Consider the following 18,790-nt stretch of genomic DNA (forward strand, 5'->3'; position numbering starts at 1 on the left):
GGGGTCCATAAAAAACACACAAGGCCACAGAGTTGCAAAAGGATACATTTCCATAAGACAAGGGAGCAGCAGATGTTACATTTCCATAAGAGAAGGGAGCTGGGAGTAGCAAAAGGTACACATTTACAGAATAAAGGGAAGGAGGAAGAAAGCCCAGAGGGAATAGGAGAACAATGAGGGAGGAGAGCCTCAGGTGTCCCGCATGAGGTTCCCATGTGAGGTTCAACCTTTGCCTCAGGAGTTGCTATAGTGACCAAATCAGAAGGGGATGGTGACCAATCAGAGGGGACATCAAGGCACAAAGACCTGCAGCCTTTATAAACCGTAGGGAAAAGGGACTCAGTGCGACGCTCTCCTCCTCCCCAGATGGGAGTCTGTGCTTGTTCTTCAATGAATTTACACCTTTGCTATACCATCTTCCATCTGTGGTTTCATTCTTCGACTCCAATGGACAAAGAACTGGGGAAAAGCCATCCTGCCCAGGGAACACCGCGCGATCCAGTCCAAATTCCCGTCCCATTGTGTATGTACATATGAGACCCAGGACACATTGGGCAGTTGAGATTCACATGCCATTCTGGACAACGGAGAGGGAGGCAGGGGTCTGGGATTTCAAAGGGACAGTAGGTAATTCACAGGAAGATGAGAAGGAAGCACATTCTTGCCAGGCCCCCCAGAAACAACAGGACACAGAGGGGGTTCTCATAAGACTTACTTGGGACCTCCCTGTCTGCCACGCTTAATTCTTACGTGGTAAGGTGAGTATGCTAAGGCTGTCTTCCTGAAGCAGGTCTTTCTATCTGAATTCCTTTGGGCGGGGGGGGGGGGGGGGGGGGGGGGGGGGGAGGCGCAAAGTTTCTAAGTCTTTTTTATCTTAAAAATAACCACCTTAAAATAATCAATATTCCCCAAAGGCATATTTTGGGATGGCAAACTCTGCTTCCCCTCAATGTCTGGGATTTCCTTCAAAATAATATCTAATAGTGTCAAGTGGAAGTGACGGCGTGCACGACAAATGAAGTTAGCCATGATTGATCAGTGCTGAATCTAAGTTACAAGTGCATAGAGCTTCATTATACTAGCCCCTCAACTTTTAGAAACAGTTGATATTTTTCCATTATTAAACAATTAAAAGAAAGATAATGATGCCTGCCTACCCAATCCCCCCACTCCCAGCATAAAGAGTGGTGGGGTGAGGCGACCAGCTTTGCTTCTGGGACAGAAGGGGAGGGAACTGAAGAGGCTGAGCGCACTTGGCAGCTAGTATTGGTGAGGAAAGCCGGCCGGTCTGAGTCAGCGGTGACAGCTTTGGGTCAGGAGGGAACCAGCTGAGGTCTGAAGCGGGCCGTGAAAATAATAAGCGAGGGCTGGAGTGGGCCTAGGCTCAACAACTGTAGGCCCGCTCCTACTCGCCGGTTGGTCTTCACTGAGCAACATGCCTGTCAACAACCATGAGTCCTCGGCTCTGAAACAGTCAAAAGAGCATTTTACAAGTTTTAGGCACACCTGACGTTCTGCTAGCTGAGGCAGAGTCATGAAAACAGCAAAGACCAAATCCCGACCCTCAGGAAACGCAGCATTATCAAAAGGCTAAAGACTGTACTGGAGAGCAATACAACTTCAATGTGTGAGCTGGCCTACATGAGCAACATGGAAAGAGGAGGAGCCAGGGAAGGTCTCACAGAAAAAACAACCTTTGAGTTAAAACTAGAAGACTGCCCTGGCCGGGTAGCTCAGTGGATTAGAGCATTGTCCACACCATCAAGCATGTGGGTTTGATCCCAGGTCAGGGCACATGCAAGAACCAACCAGTGAGTGCAGGGTAAGTGGAACAACAAAGCAATGTTTCTCTCTCTCTCTCTCTCTCTCTCTCTCTCTCTCTCTCTCTCTCAAAATCAATAAATAAAGAAAATTTGGGGGGGAAAAACCCACAAAACTTAAAGATTAAGTAGGTATTTGCCAAGACAAGAGCCAGGAGCAGGATTTCACGAAGCAGAGAAGGAATTTGTAAAACAGCATGGAACTGCAAGGCTTGTCCTGGGAACTACAAGTATGTTGTTTTGCTGGAACACAGAAGGGGGTCCTAGTGATACCATGGTACTTACACAGCTATTAACTAACAGGAAAGGAGCAAAGGGGAGGCCAGAGAATACAGGCAAGCCATTGGTGCCCGAAAGCTGCAGTTTAACACTCTCCAAACCTGTTCCCCAGAGCCTGGGGGAAGGGACTGGACAAAACGGAATAGAAGCACGCCCAGTGAAGCCTAGGAGACAGGGGGAGGCTTGCCTGCGGGCCACACCTGGGAACAGCGTAGGTGTATAGGCATGGTCACTGCCAGCACAGGAAGATTTGGTATTTAGGCTCCTTCCCAGCTCCTGGCGTTGGGGCTCTCATGCTCTGCACTCGCCCCTGGGCCCACCGCCGCGTGGACCCCACACGCCATGGACTAATGGACGACAGCTAGCCTGCTGCCCTGCCCACTCAGCTACTCCAGGGAACGAAACTGGACAGTGGCTTTGCTTTTAGCTCTGCTGACCCCCAGCTACACCCTTCCCGGGACTAGCTTAAGGGAAATGGGACTTTGCAAATGGAGGAATGTAATCCCACTCAAATAAAGATTTCTACCACATCTCATCCTCCTCTGGGGGCCTCCGGAAATTCTTACGCCAGCGGCACCCCAAAAACACCACTCGCACTAGCAAGGGAGAACTCCATTCCACAACTCTCTGAGCGCTGCCCCTTACCTCCCTATTCTAGGCGTGCGATCCTTTCAGCCTTTTAAAACTAGTCTCCTGATGGGAAAGGGAGAGGAAATTTCAACTTCAGGGAAACTTAGGGGTGTGGGCCAGGCTGCATTTTGGAGCACAGTTTTAAAACGCAGTCCAAGCCAGATTGATAACAAACAGAAAATGTGAGGGGGTTTAAGGCCCAACGGAAAGACCTGGTGGGAGTGGCAACCACCTACCTGACCAGCATAGGGCCCTGTACCAAGGAGAGAGGCGAGTGAGAATCAACTTCTTTTCCTGCAGAGGTTATCAGGGCAGGTTTACTTATGTCCAAACTATTTCTTTTGTCTTTTTATTTATTTATTACTATACAATTTAAGTTTGATGCACTTATTTCAAAACTACAGATTATATATAAAAAACATAATAAAAGGGTTCTTGTGAGTATAATACTTGAGAAAAGCTTTAAGGAATCATTATCATTACAAAATTGGTAGCAAAACGTTTCTGGGAAATGAAGCTTTGAATTTAATTGGACTTTTAAATGTCTTAGACAAGCAAGTCGTTTGCCACAGTAAATTCTCCATAAACAGCCCTGGCTGCTTTGGCTCAGTGATAGAGCATGGGCCTGCGGACTGAAGGGTCCTGGGTTCGACTGCCGTCAAGGGCACATGCCCAGGCTGCGGGCTTGATCCCCAATAGGGGGCAGCCGATCAATGATTTTCTCTCATCAGTGATGTTTCTCTCCCCTCTCCCTTCCTCTCTGACAGCAATAAAAAAAATATTAAAAATAAAATGTTTTTTAAAAAATTCTTCATAATCATCCGCTGAGGGTTTTACACAATCCCGCTCCCACGCCTGGCGAAGAAGCTTCCCGTTTCTGGGCGGTCACTTCCCCGTGGCGACTCACCCGGGGCTCCCGCAGCCGCCCCGCCCATTGCCCCATAGCCCCGCCCATTGCCCCCATAGCCCCTCCCGCTGCCCAATAGTCCCGCCCCCAGTCACCTGGCCCCTGCGCTCCTCTGTAACCCCGCCCCTCCCGTCGCCCCGCCCCCTGCGCTCCACCGGGTGCGCGTGCGCTGCGCCCGCCCACGGTTCGCGTTCTCCCGCTGGCGGCGGACGCTCGGCCCTCTCTCCTCGGCTTCCTCTGGCGCCGGCTTCGCTCCCGCAGGCCCGGGGAGCCCGCGCGGCCGCTCCTGCTCCCGGTGGTGGGGCCATGGCGCGGCGGCCCGAGGCTGGCGGCGAGGCCCGCAGTGCGCTGGCGCTGCCGGCGCTGCTGGCGCTGGCCCTGTGCGCGCCGGGGGCCGGGGGCCAGGCGCTCGAGTGGTACTCGGCCGTGGTGAGCCTGGAGTACCTGGATCGGCAGACGAACCGGACCGTGTGCAGCGTCTCGGAGAGTGGCCGCTTCGGCGACAGCTCCCCCAAGGAGGGCGCGCTGGGCCTGGTGGGCGTCCCGGGCGCCCGGGACGGCGACCCTGAGGGTTGCGCGCCCGACACGCGCTTCGTGGTGCCCGCGCCGGGCGGCCGCGGAGCCGCGCCCTGGGTCGCCCTGGTGGCGCGTGGGGGCTGCACCTTCAAGGACAAGGTGTTGGTGGCGGCGCGGAGGAACGCCTCGGCGGTGGTGATCTACAACCAGGAGCGCCACGGGAACATCACGGCGCCCCTGTCGCACGCGGGTGAGCGGGCGGGCGGGCGTCGGGGACCCAGGGAAGCCCTGGATTTGCTGGCGACCCCCGGGGTGCTGTCAGGAGGGACGCCAGCCTACCCACGGATTACACCTTCGCCTTGGCCCTTTTCCCAGGGCCGTGCCGGGGGCGAGAGAAATGAAAACCCACAGGGGGGGCGAGTGATTCCAACCTGGCGAGTCTCATGATTGTTCCTCGCGGTCCCTTTCCACGCTCCGTCCCCCAGAGCCGGCGGGGCAGGAACCTGAGCTTCCCGCAGGGCACCGCAGGCTGGCGGCCCCGCCCCGGGTAGAGGGGCTTGGTGGCATCGGTTTCTGACTTTCTGAAAACATGTCTGAGCGTCCTCAGCCGAGCCGGGAAATCGGACTTACCTCTGAGCCAAAAGGCCTGGATTTCAGTTTGGATATGTTGTCTCACTTACTGAATGTAAAGGTCATGATACTGGCTTGACTGCCCATCAGATTCGTTTAGCCTTGAGTTTGGATGAAATTTTTAATGCCGTGTTGGTTCAAGAAAAGATCTTGCTTTTTGCCAGGTGAGCCTTCCTACATACACGCATTCCCCAGGGCAGCAGGTTGCGTTTTCAGGAAGTGGCGATCGTTTAAAAGTCTCCTTTTGTGAGGTGTCTTCAGACCAGAGTCAGTGCCTTTGACCAGTACGCAGCAGAAATGTCTTTCTGTTCTTGCAAGATCATGACTCATTCTGAACTTACTGTTATTAGAATCTTTTAAAGTTTCTGCTGCTACTGCGAGTACTTTTGTTTTTCATTCTGTTTTGGCTTTTTGAATGCAAGTTCAGAGCCTGACTGTAAAGTGAAGACAGGAAAGTCTTTGGATTTGCCCTATTTTAGAGGAGTGACAGGAACAGAAGTCAGTTGAGAGGGAGGAAGCGGACACTGAGTTGCCTGGAAGGGCTGGGGAGGTGCTGAGAGGGCAGGAACTGTGGGGCCAGGGCGGTGGGTGGTGGTGAGGCATATTTGAAGTGGAGGATAGAGAAGAGGAAACCGGCAGAGGAAGGCCTTTGAGGGATGGCGTCCAGGACACTGGTGGGGCGCTTGGCCCAAGATGTAGAAGCAAAATTCCTCAGTTGCCACAGAAAGGAAGTGGGTTTGGAGAGGAAACGGAGATGTCCATTTAGATTCGTATTGGGCAGTTATTCCAATGATTACAGATCTACCCAGTTGTGGTTGTACACAAGCCACGCTTCCCAAGACTCAGGAAAAGCCTGCCCATCAGATCGCACATAGTGTTCCAGGTACATCCGATCCACGGTGCTTCCCGTTTGGCAGTTGGGTCAGGATTCTCTGATTCTGGGTCCTTTCAATCACTTCTAACATCCTAATGTAGCCATTTTCTTTCCAATGGCAGGCTCATCAACCTGCAGTTTCCTAAATCTGCATTTTTAAAAAAATATGTTTTCATTGATTTCAGAGGAAGGAAGAGGGAGGGAGAGAGAAACATCAATGATGAGAGAGAATCACCTATCTTCTGCCTCCTGCACACCCCACACTGGGGATCGAGCCCGCAACCTGGGCATGTGCCCTGACCAGGAATCGAACCATGACCTCCTGGTTCATAGGTCGATGCTCAACTACTGAGCCACACTGGCGGGACTTAAATCTGCACTTTCTTATAAAGACACTAACATCTTTCCAGACTAACAGGACTGGTCCTAACCATGGTTCAGCAACCTTGCTTGTATTATTGACATGCAGTTTATCCAGGCCCAGGAAAGCACTTCTTATTTTAACTCTTCTCGTAGGCATTTGTTCCCATTACCAGTGTCCATTCCAGCCTTGTTGCCGTGAGAATAATTCTGTTTGAGAAAAATGAAGAAAGGAACAGCAGTTTTTAATGTGTGAACGTGCCCAGTGCTTAGCGTACTGCTCAGTGTTCTCTAGACCAGCTCGCCAACCGGTGGCCCGCCGACCACAGACTGCTGGTCCGTGAGGTCCGAAAGACTGGCGACTACTGTTACACAGCGCTCTCATAATCCTCCTGACAGCACTTTAAGGTGGTACTTTAACCCCGTTTTTCCAATGAGGAAACTAACATTCAAAGAATTTAAATGACTGGCCCAAAGCAACAAGGTGATAGGCCAGGGCTGGGCAAACTTTTTGACTCGAGGGCCACAGTGGGTTCTTAAACTGGACCGGAGGGCCGGAACAAAAGCATGGATGGAGTGTTTGTGTGAACTAATATAAATTCAAAGTAAACATCATTACATAAAAGGATACGGTCTTTTTTTTGTTTTTTTTTTTTTTTTTTTTTTTTTTTTTTTTTTTTTTTTTTAGTTTTATTCATCCGGCCCGCGGGCCGTAGTTTGCCCACGGCTGCAATAGACTATCAGATCATTCTTTGTTGTGGGAGGGACTGTCCTGTGCATTACAGGACATTTAGCAGCATCCCTGGCCTCTATCCACTAGTTGTGACAACAACATTGCCAAGTGTTGCAGGGGGCGGGGGCGGGCGGGGAGTGAAGAGAGAGGATGACTCAATCATCCAGCTTTTTGAACCACTGACTTAAAGGGAGATGAACAGTTTGGTAGCAGTGTGACTAATGGATTAAACACAAGAAAAACTGGAAGTAGAGAATCCAGTTAGACTGTTGGGTGAGTCCAAGTAGAAATAGAAGGGCCCAAATGGTGGCGACTGTAAAGATGGAAAAGCAGGACCCTCACAGAACTTAACCCAGCTGGGGGTAAGGGTACAAATGTATCATGACTTTTTGAGAGTGAGATAGAATTAAAACAGAATGAATGTAATGAAGTCAGAAGAACCAGTCTGACGAAGATGAATCTGAACTGTTACACACAGCCTTGAAGGCAGTGCAGACTTAGGCTTCTAGTATTGTGTCAGAATCAGGCTAGAGCCAGTGAAAACCTGGGATGCAGTGGTGCTCCTGTGTAACCCTGGTGTTAGACGCAATCGGTGGAGATGGCCGCTTCTCAAATTGAATCAGGAGAGTCTCAGGGAGACTTTCTCCAGTTTTTCTAAACCTGTTGCTTGATTCTACTAGAATCCAGTATAAGATATTTTGGGTTTATATCAGTATTACATTGTGGCTCTAAAATAAATCATGACTTTAAGATAATTATCTGTCAGAACAGCTATAAGAAGTGTTACACTAATGCCCAGAGTGGATGCCCTTTAGCAAACAGGTACTGAGCCAAGTATTGTATCTTCTCAGAGACAAATAGGTAAGACATATACCTGCCTTTGAGGAGTTTGCACCTAGTGAGAGCAATAAGCAACAATGAAGATGGCTAGAAATTAGTTTGAACATGATCAGTAAAAATTGATATAAGTCAAATAATTAAAATGAAATCTTTTATACAGTACTAAGGCCAGATGCACAAAATTCGTGCGAGAGTAGGCCTTCCTTACCCCGGCTGCCGGCACCCTCACAGAGGGAGGCCCCACCCATCTACCGCAGCCCCCCTGTTGGTGGCCTGGGCCTCACTCTTTGGGGCAATCATGGAGCCTCCCAATCGATCATCCCGTCGGCTGGTGGCCTGGGCCTTCCTCTGCGGGGTGATCATGGGGTGATGGCCGGGCCCCCAAACATTTGCATTGCACCTGCTTTGGCTGGCCTGGCGCCAGTGGCTGTCAGCGTGGTCCCAGATGGTTGTCCGGAAGGTCATCTGGACAGTCGTTCTGCTGTTCGGCCGTCCAGTCTAATTAGCATATTATGCTTTTATTATTATAAACTAGGGACCCAGTGCATGAATTCATGCACCTGGAAAGGAACTGTTTGCTGCGAGGCTGCGGTGGGCATAGGGGCAGGTCTCAGCCTATCCTCCACGCCCCTGCCCAGCCCCTCCCACCGCAGGCCCCAGTCCTCTGTCTGCCAGCAGCCCCGCTCCCGCCGCCACCACTCCCATGCACTGACGGCACCGGCCCTACTCGCACCCGCTGACGGCACGGAGAAATTGGACCGGTGCCAGCAATGAGTGCAAGCGGCAGCGATTGCCACTCAGGAGCAGGGGAAGGTGGAGAAACCCTCAGGGGCGATCAGGGCTGGTAGCCGCCACTCGCACCCACTGACGGTGCCGAGTGATTGGGGCTGGCGCCAGGCACCAGCAGTGGGTGCAAGCGGGGCTGGCGCTGGCAGCAGATGCAAGCGCTGGGCAGGACTGGTACTCAGGAGCAAAGAATTTTCAGTAACCACCAGAGGCGCACCCCGCCTTGGTCTGGCACTTCAGTTTTTTTTTCTTTCTTTTTTTATTCTGGTTCACCTGCTCTACCATCCCGCCGCAGCTGAGGCCCACCATGTTCAGTGTGAGCCCCCTGGTGGTCAGTACACATCATAGCAACCGGTTGTTTGGTTGTTCCACTGTTCGATCTATTTGCATATTAGGGTTTTATATATATACTAAAGGCCCGGTGCACAAAAATTTGTGCACTCGGGGGTAGAGGGTCCCTCAGCCCGGCCTGTGACCTCTTGCAGTCTGGGACCCCTCGGGGGTGACCACTTACTGGCTTAGGCCTGCTCCCTGGGGGGATTGGGCCTAAGATGGCAATCAGACATCCCTCTGGCATCCCAGCAGCCCTCAGAGGATGTCCCTTTGCCAGCGGGGAGCAGACCTAAGCTGCAGTCAAACATCCTTAGCACTGCTGAGGAGGCAGGAGAGGCTCCCACCACCACTGCTGTACTGGCAGCCATCAGCCTGGCTTGTGGCTGAGCAGAGATCCCCCCCTGTGAGAGCGCACTGACCACCAGAGGGAAGCTCCTGCATTGAGCATCTGCCCCCTGGTGGTCAGTGTGTGTCATAGTGACCAGTCATTCCCAGTCTTTCTGCTGTTAGGGTCAGTTTGCATATTACCCTTTTACTATATAGGATAGAGGCCTGGTGCACGGGTGGGGGCCGGCTGGTTTGCCCTGAAGGGTGTCCCAGATAAGGGTGGGGGTCCCGCTTGGGTGCCTGGCCAGCCTGGATGAGGGGATGATGGCTGTTTGCAGCTGGTCGCACCCCCTTCAGGGTGGTGGTCCCCACTGGGGTGCCTGGCCAGTCTGGGTGAGGGGCTGAGGGCCATTTTCAGGCTGGTGCGTGACTGAAGCTCCCAGCCTCTTTTTTTTCTTTCTTTTTTTATTCTGGGATTTATTTACCTTCTATGGCTGTCACTGGAACTGAGAGCCGGCTCCAGCTCTGAGGCCCGGCTCCAGCTCTGAGGCCTTGGCTGGCTGAAAGTAGGTATCTGGGTTTGTTTAGCTTCTATAAATTGAAACTCTGTTACCATCACTGGCGCTCTAAGCTCTGAGCCCGCTGGCGGCTGAAAGCAGGTTTCTGGGTTTGTTTAGCTTCTATAATTGCAACATTGTTGCATCTGGAGCTCAGAGCTGGGCTGCGCAGGTGGGGAACCTTGGCTTCCTCCATCGCCGGGGCAACCAAGCCTCATGTTTGCTTCAGCTGTGTGGCTGCCGGCTGCCATCTTGGCTGGCGATTAATTTGCATATCTCACTGATTAGCCAATGGGAAGGATAGCGAAGTTATGGTTAATTACCATGTTTCTCTATTATTAGATAGGATAGATTAGCCTTAGTGTAGTTACTGTTGGTTAATAAGTTGGATGATTCTTTTTTTTTTTTTTTTTTAATATATTTTATTGATTTTTTACAGAGAGGAAGGGAGAGAGATAGAGAGTTAGAAACATCGATGAGAGAGAAACATCGATCAGCTGCCTCCTGCACATCTCCCACTGGGGATGTGCCCGCAACCCAGGTACATGCCCTTGACCGGAATCGAACCTGGGACCCCTCAGTCCGCAGATCGACGCTCTATCCACTGAGCCAAACCGGTTTTGGCAAGTTGGATGATTCTTTAGCTGAAATCTTGGTATGGCCTTTTAGGAATGGCACTTTCATTCTGTTGATAGTTGTTTACTAAGTGCCAAATATGACAAGGCTCAGAGCTGTGAGCTGTGTTTGGGGAAGAGGCCATAGTTGGGGGTGGAGGGAGATGACAAAGATGTGTAAGAAGTCCTTGACCTTGCCCTGACTTGCTGGCTCAGTTGATTGTAGCATCATCCCATACACCAAAAAGGTTGCAGGTTTGATTCCAGGTCAAGGCACATACCTAGATTGTGGGTCCATTCCCCGATTGGGGCATGTTTGGGAAGCAACTGATCAATGTTTTGCTTTCTACATCGATGTTTCTCCCCTGCTTCTTCTCTCTCTAAAATCAATAAACATATCCTCGAGTGAGGATTTAAAAAAGAAGTCCCTGACCTTAAGAGAGATGTGCATTTTGTGTTTGCAGAGAACAGTAGTCTTTTATGAATAACACTTTTCTTACTTTATATAATTCTTATTTTTCAATTACAGTTGACATGCAATAATGTATGCATTCCAGGTGTACAACCCAGTGATTAGAAATTATATAACTTACTAAGTGATCATTCTGACAAATTCATACCCAGGTGACACCATACATAGTTACTAGAATATTATTGACTATATTCCCAATGCTGTACTTTACATCTCCATGACTATTCTGATAGCTACCAATTTGTACTTCTTAATCCTTTTACCTTTACATCCATCCTCCAAACATCCTCCCTGGCAACTGTCAAAATGTTCTCTTAATCTCTGAGTCTGTTTCTGGTCTGTTTGTTTGTCTGTTTTGTTTTTTAGATTTAAATGTTGATAGATACGTGTTTGTTGCCATTTTATTCTTTTTCTTCTTCAAGAAGACCCTTTAACATTTTATGTAATGCTGGTTTTGTGGTGATGAACTCCTTAAGCTTTTTCTTTTCTGGGAAGTTCTTTATATGTTCTTCAGTTCTAAATTATAACTTTGCTGGATAGAGAAATCTTGGTTGTAGGTCCTTGCTTTACATCACTTTAAACCACTTCTTTCTGGCCGTCAAAATTTCTGTTGCGAAGTCAGCTGACAGTCTTATGGGAGCTTTCTTGTAGATAACTAACTGCTTTTCTTGCGCTGCTTTTAAGATTATCTCTTTGTCTTTAACCTTTAGCATTTTAATTATGTGTGCTGGTGTGGGCTTCTTTGGTTTCATCTTTTTTGGACTCTGAACTTCTTGGACCTACATATTTATTTCCTTCACCAGATTTGGAAAGTTTTCCAACATTATTTTTTCAAATAGGTTTTTAATTTCTCGCTCTCTTTTCTCCTTCTGGCATTGCCATTTTGTGAATGTTGGTATGCTTGAAGTTGTCCCAGAGGCTCCTTATACTATTCTCTTTTTTTCTTAATTCTCTTTTTTTGGATTCTTTTTTTCTGTTCTGATTATTTTCTGCTTCTTTGCCTTCCAGATATCTGATTTGATCCTCTGCTTCATCTATTGTACTGTTGATTTCCTGTAATATATTCTTCATTTCAGTTCTTTTTTGTGTTTCTAATTCCATTTTTATGTTTCCTATATCTTTATTGAAGTTTTAAGTTCATCTACTTTTTCCCTAAGTTCATTGAGCATCCTTATAACAAGGGTTTTGAACTCTGCATCTGGCAGATTGCATGTCTCATTTTGTTTACTTCTTCTGGAGTTTTGTCTTGTTCTTTCATTTGGAACATGTTTCTTTGTATCCTCATTTTGGCAGCCTCCCTGTTTGTATCTATGTATTAGGTAGAGAGAGCTGCTGTGTCTCCTGTGCTTGATAGAGTGGTCTTATGTAGTAGGTGTCCAGTAGTAGAGTCCAGTGTCACAGTCTCCCCAATCACCCAAGCTGGGCACTCTAGGTGCTCCCCCATGTGGGCTGTGTACATCTTCCTGTTGTAGTTGAGCTTTGATTGCTCTTGGCATGTCAATGGGAGTGATTTACTCCCAGGCCAGTTGGCTACCAGGACTGCCTGTGACCACCATGGAGGATCAGCTGTGCAGGAGCTGGCCCCACAAAGTAGGACTTACTTCAGCAGGGCTCTCATGCCCGCTAAGTCTGCTCCTACAGTGTGGTGCTTGTGGAGGTGGTTGGGTGGTACTTCAATGTGGTCTGAATCTCGGACCTCCCACAAGTTGCAGGCCAAGGTCAGCCGCCACCTTTGCCCTGCTTAGAGCCACCCATCAGGACCTGCAAAGCAGTCTGAAGATGGCTGCTACTTGTGCTGGACTTGGAGGTGCCCAGGAGAGGCCAAGCTACAAACAAAGGCCAGCTGCCACTATTGCCAGGTCTGGGGAAATTTAGTGAGAGGTATGAGGCACGCCAAGGCCAAATGCTGCTTGTTTGAGAGATTTTAAGAAAGCATGAGCCAAGACAGGCCATTCGTTTGGAAAAGCCAATGAAAATAGATTGGGTGGACCCACAAGTTGGATGGGGCGGGGCTTCAGGGAATCACCATGGTGGGGCAATAGTGTTAGCTAAGTTGATGGAGGCTCAATTATGGTGCCCACCTGCCAGCTCTGTTGGGGGGAAAGCTCATCAAAGAAACAATGGCCTCTGCCAGCATTTCTGTCTGTAAGAAAGCTGCCCCTCCAGCTTTCACTCTGACGCTGGACAATTTAGTTTCTCCCTGTATTTCCCTGATACCTTTTGAGCTGCTGCCCCAGCGCTGGAGCTCAGAGGGAGTGAGTCCTAGTAAGTCTGTGTGCTGGCCCTTTAAGAGGAACTGCCTGGGACTCCAGCAGCCTCTGTCTCACTTAGCCACAATCGCTGCTGGTTTTTACAGCCAGAAGTTTTTGAACTTCTCTTCTTGGCATTGGAACCTTGGGCAAGAGGGACCTAGTGTGGGGCTGGGACACCTCATCTGTGGAGGGTGGGGGGGCACTGCTGCACCTGAGCTATCCCTCCTGATTTTAACAGCCACACATGGTGTGGTACCAGCCCCTTTCATTCTGCATCTCTTCCCTTCCTACCAGTACTGATGTGGCTGCTTCTTTAAATCCTTAGTTGTAGGAATTCTGATCAGCTAGATTTCAGGTGGCTCTGAATGATGGTGGTTCTGCAGTTTTGTTGTAATTTTGTTGTGATTTTGGGAAGATTCAAATATTGTCTCAGCTTAGATTGACAAAGTCTTGATGATCTTTAATGCTAACTCCCACAAATGATCTAAAAATTTAGCTTTGAGTTTAGTACGTATTTTGGGGCAATAAGAAGACAGAAATGGCAGCTGGCAGCTTCATAGAAGGTGAAATTAACTAGGACAGTTCCTAGAAAGATTGAGCTTTGAAGGACAAGTTAAGATGATAGAGAAAGTGTCTCTGGGGATGTGTGGTGTGAGGTAAGGGTGGCGAAAGGCTGAATGACTGAAATAAAGTAATGCATTTAGGAAAATAACAGAGTTCTCAATAAGATTGTTAAGTAATATATTCAACAAATACAAAATATTTTTAAGCAAGCCAAATTATCAAAACATACTTTAACATTCCAGGAAGAGAATTGCATTTGTTTTGGGGTCCTCTACACTCTGAGCCAACCATAAAAGTGTAAAATAACTTCAAATTTCGGAGACATTTACATTTATATTTATATTTAGTGTACTATTTCCCCTTATTGGGTCGTTTCAACTATAATACCAGAAGATAAGCCATTTTTTCAGATTGATTCATTCAGAAACCCTTCTCTGGATCATCACTGTTTGATGCTGGGCTACAAACTAATAAATAAGAACAGGTAGTACTGGAAAGAGACCTATAAAGTAATTATAGTAGGTACATAAAAAGAAGCATATCTAAGAGGCTTTGACGCATTGCATACTCAAAGGGTGGATGGTGCTGAAAACCCTTAGGTTGAGCTGATGCTGAACCTTACTTAACCTGAAGTCTCCAGGTTAAGGGGAAAAGGTGGAGAGGGTATGGAAGTTTTAAGTTTTTGTAAAAAGAAAACCTGAAAGTTCATGGGGTTTTCTTGGTAGAGCTTTAAAATGTATTTCTTGCTGCCTGGATTAGTTTTCTAGAACAGAAATCTGATCTACTACTTTAAATATTTCAGTAGTTCCCATCTCTTTCAACAGAATGTTAAGATCTACTTTAAGCAGTTTCCTTGGGAGGAGAAATGGTACGCTAGACTCGAAGGTAACCCTCTAGAATTTTGAAGCTATTGACTGCAAACCAGATTTTTTTTTTTCTTTTTAAAATTTTTTAAATTTTTGACAAGGTGGTAGTAAGAACACAGAAATTTGAAAGGAAATGGCAATACATCCAATTTTATTTTGGGCATAGAAGAGTTTTATGGATAATTTGGCCTGCTAAAGAATACTTTATGTGGTATTTATTATTATTTCCAAGTAGGTTTTTGATTGTGTACTATGTGCAAAAAACTTGTGCTAAAGTGTAAGACAAAAATAAAGCAAACTGCCTCAAGTTCTCCTGTCTGATGTTGATGTGTATAGTTTTTTGGGGGGAGGGGGGCGTGGAGGGTTGCACAGATGACTTTCTTAGTCAAATGTGACCGGTAGCAATGGTAAGGTCTAAGGAAGAAAAATAATTCTAAGGGCTTTTTCTCACCTGTCCCAAGTCTTTAGGTGGGTGTGCCTTAGTTTGGGGGTCAGTTGTGATGTGCTGTCATATGCCACTGAGGCCCCTTGGGAGGGAGAGATGCTTCGGGAGAAGGGCAGGGCCTGCACCGACCCAGCTAGTGCATTTTACTCAACTGCCCTGCCTCCTTCATCCCAAAAATGTCCCAGAAAAGCAAATCACAGGACAGAATGAGTCTTCATTCTGAGTTTTATTAATTTAAAGTAGTTCTCGGAAGTAGTCTTGCTGATGTAATTACAGAATACACAGCAAGTGGGTTAGCCTTCATCCTAAGCACAGAATGCTTTTTAAGTTATTTCTTTTAACTCGCTAAACTAAGATTAATTCCCTGGGTGAAAATTTCAGGTTGCTTGACAAGTGTTTTCAGTTCAGGGGACCCTCCTCATGATGAGTGTGAGTTGCTTCCCCCTCCCCCACTTGAATGTAGGTGTTGAAGAACCTCTCTCCTCTCAGTTCCTTTTCACCTCTCATTCATTCGTTTGTTTATTCAATAAACATTTACTAAACATTTTCTATGTGAGGCACTAGGGGTAATGAGATTAACACCTTCAGTCACTAACCAAACTGGACCAGTTACCATCCCAAATACGTTTTTATGATGGTTTCACAGCCTGGATGGTTTCACAATTTCCTTTGCTTGGTAACCTTTCCTGTCCTCCACAATGTAACTGAAATGCCTGTCACCCCAGATAAAATGAGCACCTCATTTCTGCAGCTCTGTTTTCCACTTCCTTATTAAACAAGTGACAGTTCAAAATAGAAAAATCCTCTCTCCGTTTTGTAGCTGAAGACATCTTCTCAGAGAAGATGGATGCGCCTGACCCGGACAGCAGTAGCAGAATGAGGTTGAACCCAGGCTGTGGCTCGGAAGCCTGTGTCCCCCATGACGGTATAGGTGCTGATTTTTCCAGAACCAGCTTTTCTGGGTGCTGAACAACACTGAGCAGCTCTCGAGGTTTCCGAGCCCTCCTCTGTAAGATGATCGCGTGGCCTCTCTCCGCTTCCGTGAGCTGTGAGCGTGGCAGTGCTCCGGAGTGCGTCTCTGCACTGTTTCACGAAGCGCCGCAGCGGTGCCAGGTGTGGTGTGGCTGTCAGCATGGCAGACAGTTTTGTTTTCTGTGTGAAGGTTATGAACCTAGACAGGTTCCTTATATGGTCTTCCTACATTAGTATGTCCCTGAAAACTTCCACAGAAAGGAGCTTTATATAAAGGCTTTCTGCTTGTGAAGTGCCTTGTGATTACAAGTGGTAGAGCTATCATAGTTGTTTCTATACTTTTCTTTCCTAGCGACCAGATGTTTCTTTTCCTGAGGCTGGAAATGCGCGGTGGTTGTGGGAGTGCTGAGACAACGTCAGTTCTTTCGAAGTGATGCTTTAGGCCCATGTCACAGGATCAGCTTCCAGACAGAGCCACTTAGAAGGGTGCCCTTCTGGTGTTTCAGTAACTAAATCCCATGGCGAGGGTCACAGTGGATTGGCAACAGATTAAATTTCTCTCTTAAGATAAAATGGTGTTACAGTGTGGTTTTAGTGTAATGCCAGAGAACATTATATATGGATTTTTAAATTAATTTTTGAGTAGTAATATGTGCACACAGTACAGAATTTTTCCTATGCCAACTCCTCTCATAGAGGCAGTAGGCCGCAGTCTCTGGGGCCACCTTCCAGAGGTGGTCTAGACCAGCGGTCGCCAACCTTTTGGACGTCACAGACCACCAGTGGTCCGCGGTCTAGACTGACACGGCCATGTAGGTCTCTGGTCCACACAGTTTTACATGATGCATCTTTTCTCATCTGTGTAGCTTGAGTACTATCAGTGTTGACGGAGCTGCTGCCTCCATCTGTGTACATATACTGTTATTATATGTTTTATATAGCTGCTTTCTTACTGATGGGTGTTTAGATTGTGATAGCAAAAACAGAAGACATTGGCAATCAGTATCTTTGTAGATAGCCTCACGTGTGCATATGTATGTACATCTGTGCCATTAAGTTCTTGGGTGTGAAATCAATGGGTCAAGAGACGTGTTTTAAAAACGTGTTGATACCCATTGGCCTCCACCCCAGATTGTAATAATTCACTAACCCTCAGTGTGTAAGGGTGCGAATTGGTGCGCACTCTTGTCAGTACAGTGTATTGCACAAGTTTATTTTTGGCAGTGCTACAGGTAAAATGTTTCTATCTCTTCCACAACTTTTCATATGTCTAAAATCCACTTACTGGAGAGAAACTGTACAGTTTCTTTTTGAGGTGATGAAAATGTTATGGAATTAGACAGTGATGCTTTCATACTTTTGTAAATATACTTAAAATCACGGGACCGGACCCATTAAAAAGGGTGAATTTTATGGCATGTGAATTGTATCTTGCTAAAGCTGCTATTTTAAAAAATAAAACCCATTTGTATTTTCCTTTCTGCACACTGACTTCATTTCCCTTGTTTCTCTGTTGTTCTTTTTCTTGTAGGCAGTTAGTTTTGTTTTTGTTATGTTTCATGCATGTCTCCACAGTTGCCCATTTTCTCTTTTAATCTTGATTCCTTGGTTTCGCTCTTTAGACATGTAGAAGTTTTTCATTGTTATATATGGTTAGTCAAATCCTTTTTTTTTTCCTTTTAAGAAAATTTGACGTGGTTTTTCATACTTGGAAAGGTTTTTCTTCAATATTATATATATTTAAATTCCCATGTTTCTTCTACCTCTTTTATGTTTACTGTTTAAATATATTTAAATCTTTGCTTCTAAATCTTTAGAATTTCTTTTGGCCTAAATTGTGAGGAAGGGATAATAGCTTTTTTTCTTCAGATGATACCCAATTGCCCCCATACTTAAAAAATAATAATAATAACATACATTTTAGCCCATCGATTTGAAATTCCACTTTTTTTATTTTTATTTTTTTTAAGAGAGAGGGAAAGAGAGATAAAACATCAATGATCAGAGAGAATCATTGATCGGCTGCTTCCTGCACACCCCACACTGGGGATCGAGCCCGCAACCCCGGGCCTGTGCCCTTGACTGGAATCAAACCAGGAACACTTCAGTCCACAGGCCGATGCTCTATCCACTGAGCCAAACCAGCTAGGGCTGAAATTCCACTTTTATCATTTCCTAAATTCTTTCATGTTTTGTGGTCTAAATTCTGGGGTTTTTATTCTGCCCCATTCTTGTCATCTCTTATGTTACTATCACACTATTTTAATAACTTTAAATATAAAGACTTGTAAAACACTGTTTAAAAGTTTGCCTTATCATTCTTGATTATTTTTCCCTTAAGTGACATTTTATTGTTCTTGCATTAACTTATAGAGATGTTCATGAACTTGATTATTTCACTCCTTCACTGTGTCTCTTACTTTCTTGTCTTACTGTCTGTTCATTGTCTGTCAGAGCAATCTATAATAATAAAAGCGTAATATGCTAATTAGACCAGGCAGCCGAACGACCTTCCGGACATCATTCCAGATGTCTTTCCGAACGAAGCCGTGGTGGCGGGGGCTGAGGCAGAGGCGGTTAGGGGCGATCAGGCAGGCAGGCGAGTGGTTAGGAGCCAGTGGTCCCGGATTGTGAGAGGGATATCTGACTGCCGGTAACTGGCAGTTGGACATTTTCCGAGGGGTACCAGATTGTGAGAGGGTTCAGGCCAGGCTAAGGGACCCCCCCCCCCAACCCCCCATGCACGAATTTCGTGCAACGGGCCTCTAGTGTTAAATAGTAGTGATCACAGGAGACATTCTCAGCTTGCCTCCCTGAGTTTAGTGCACATGCTTTAGGAATGAGGTAGTAGTATTCATACATGAAATTGGGCTGTGTGGTTCTTTTACTTGTTTTTTATTACCAAGTTTGGTTCTATTGTCATAGAACTAATTTTAAAATGTATTTTTTAAATCTGCTGTGGAACAATTTAAATGTCATTGGTGTTGCTCACCCTTAAGAGGTTTGGTGGCAG

General features: G+C 46.8%; 1 protein-coding gene across 6 annotated transcripts in view; it reads left to right on the forward strand.

The window, feature by feature from the left end:
• The first annotated feature begins 3,800 nt into the window (after nucleotides 1–3,800).
• RNF149 (ring finger protein 149) overlaps nucleotides 3,801–18,790 on the forward strand; it is a 42,303-nt gene continuing 27,313 nt past the window's right edge. For 3 of the 6 annotated variants that reach the window (XM_036355465.1, XM_036355466.1, XM_036355467.1), the window contains exon 1: nucleotides 3,801–4,402. In XM_036355465.1, the coding sequence (XP_036211358.1) occupies nucleotides 3,943–4,402 (460 nt within the window). In that variant the 5' untranslated portion in view covers nucleotides 3,801–3,942. The remainder of the gene's footprint in view (nucleotides 4,403–18,790) is intronic. The other 3 variants (XM_036355462.1, XM_036355463.1, XM_036355464.1) reach the window with 2 other exon arrangements.

The sequence above is a fragment of the Myotis myotis genome, unplaced genomic scaffold (genome assembly GCF_014108235.1).
Source record: "Myotis myotis isolate mMyoMyo1 unplaced genomic scaffold, mMyoMyo1.p scaffold_m19_p_22, whole genome shotgun sequence".
Lineage (NCBI taxonomy): Eukaryota > Metazoa > Chordata > Mammalia > Chiroptera > Vespertilionidae > Myotis > Myotis myotis.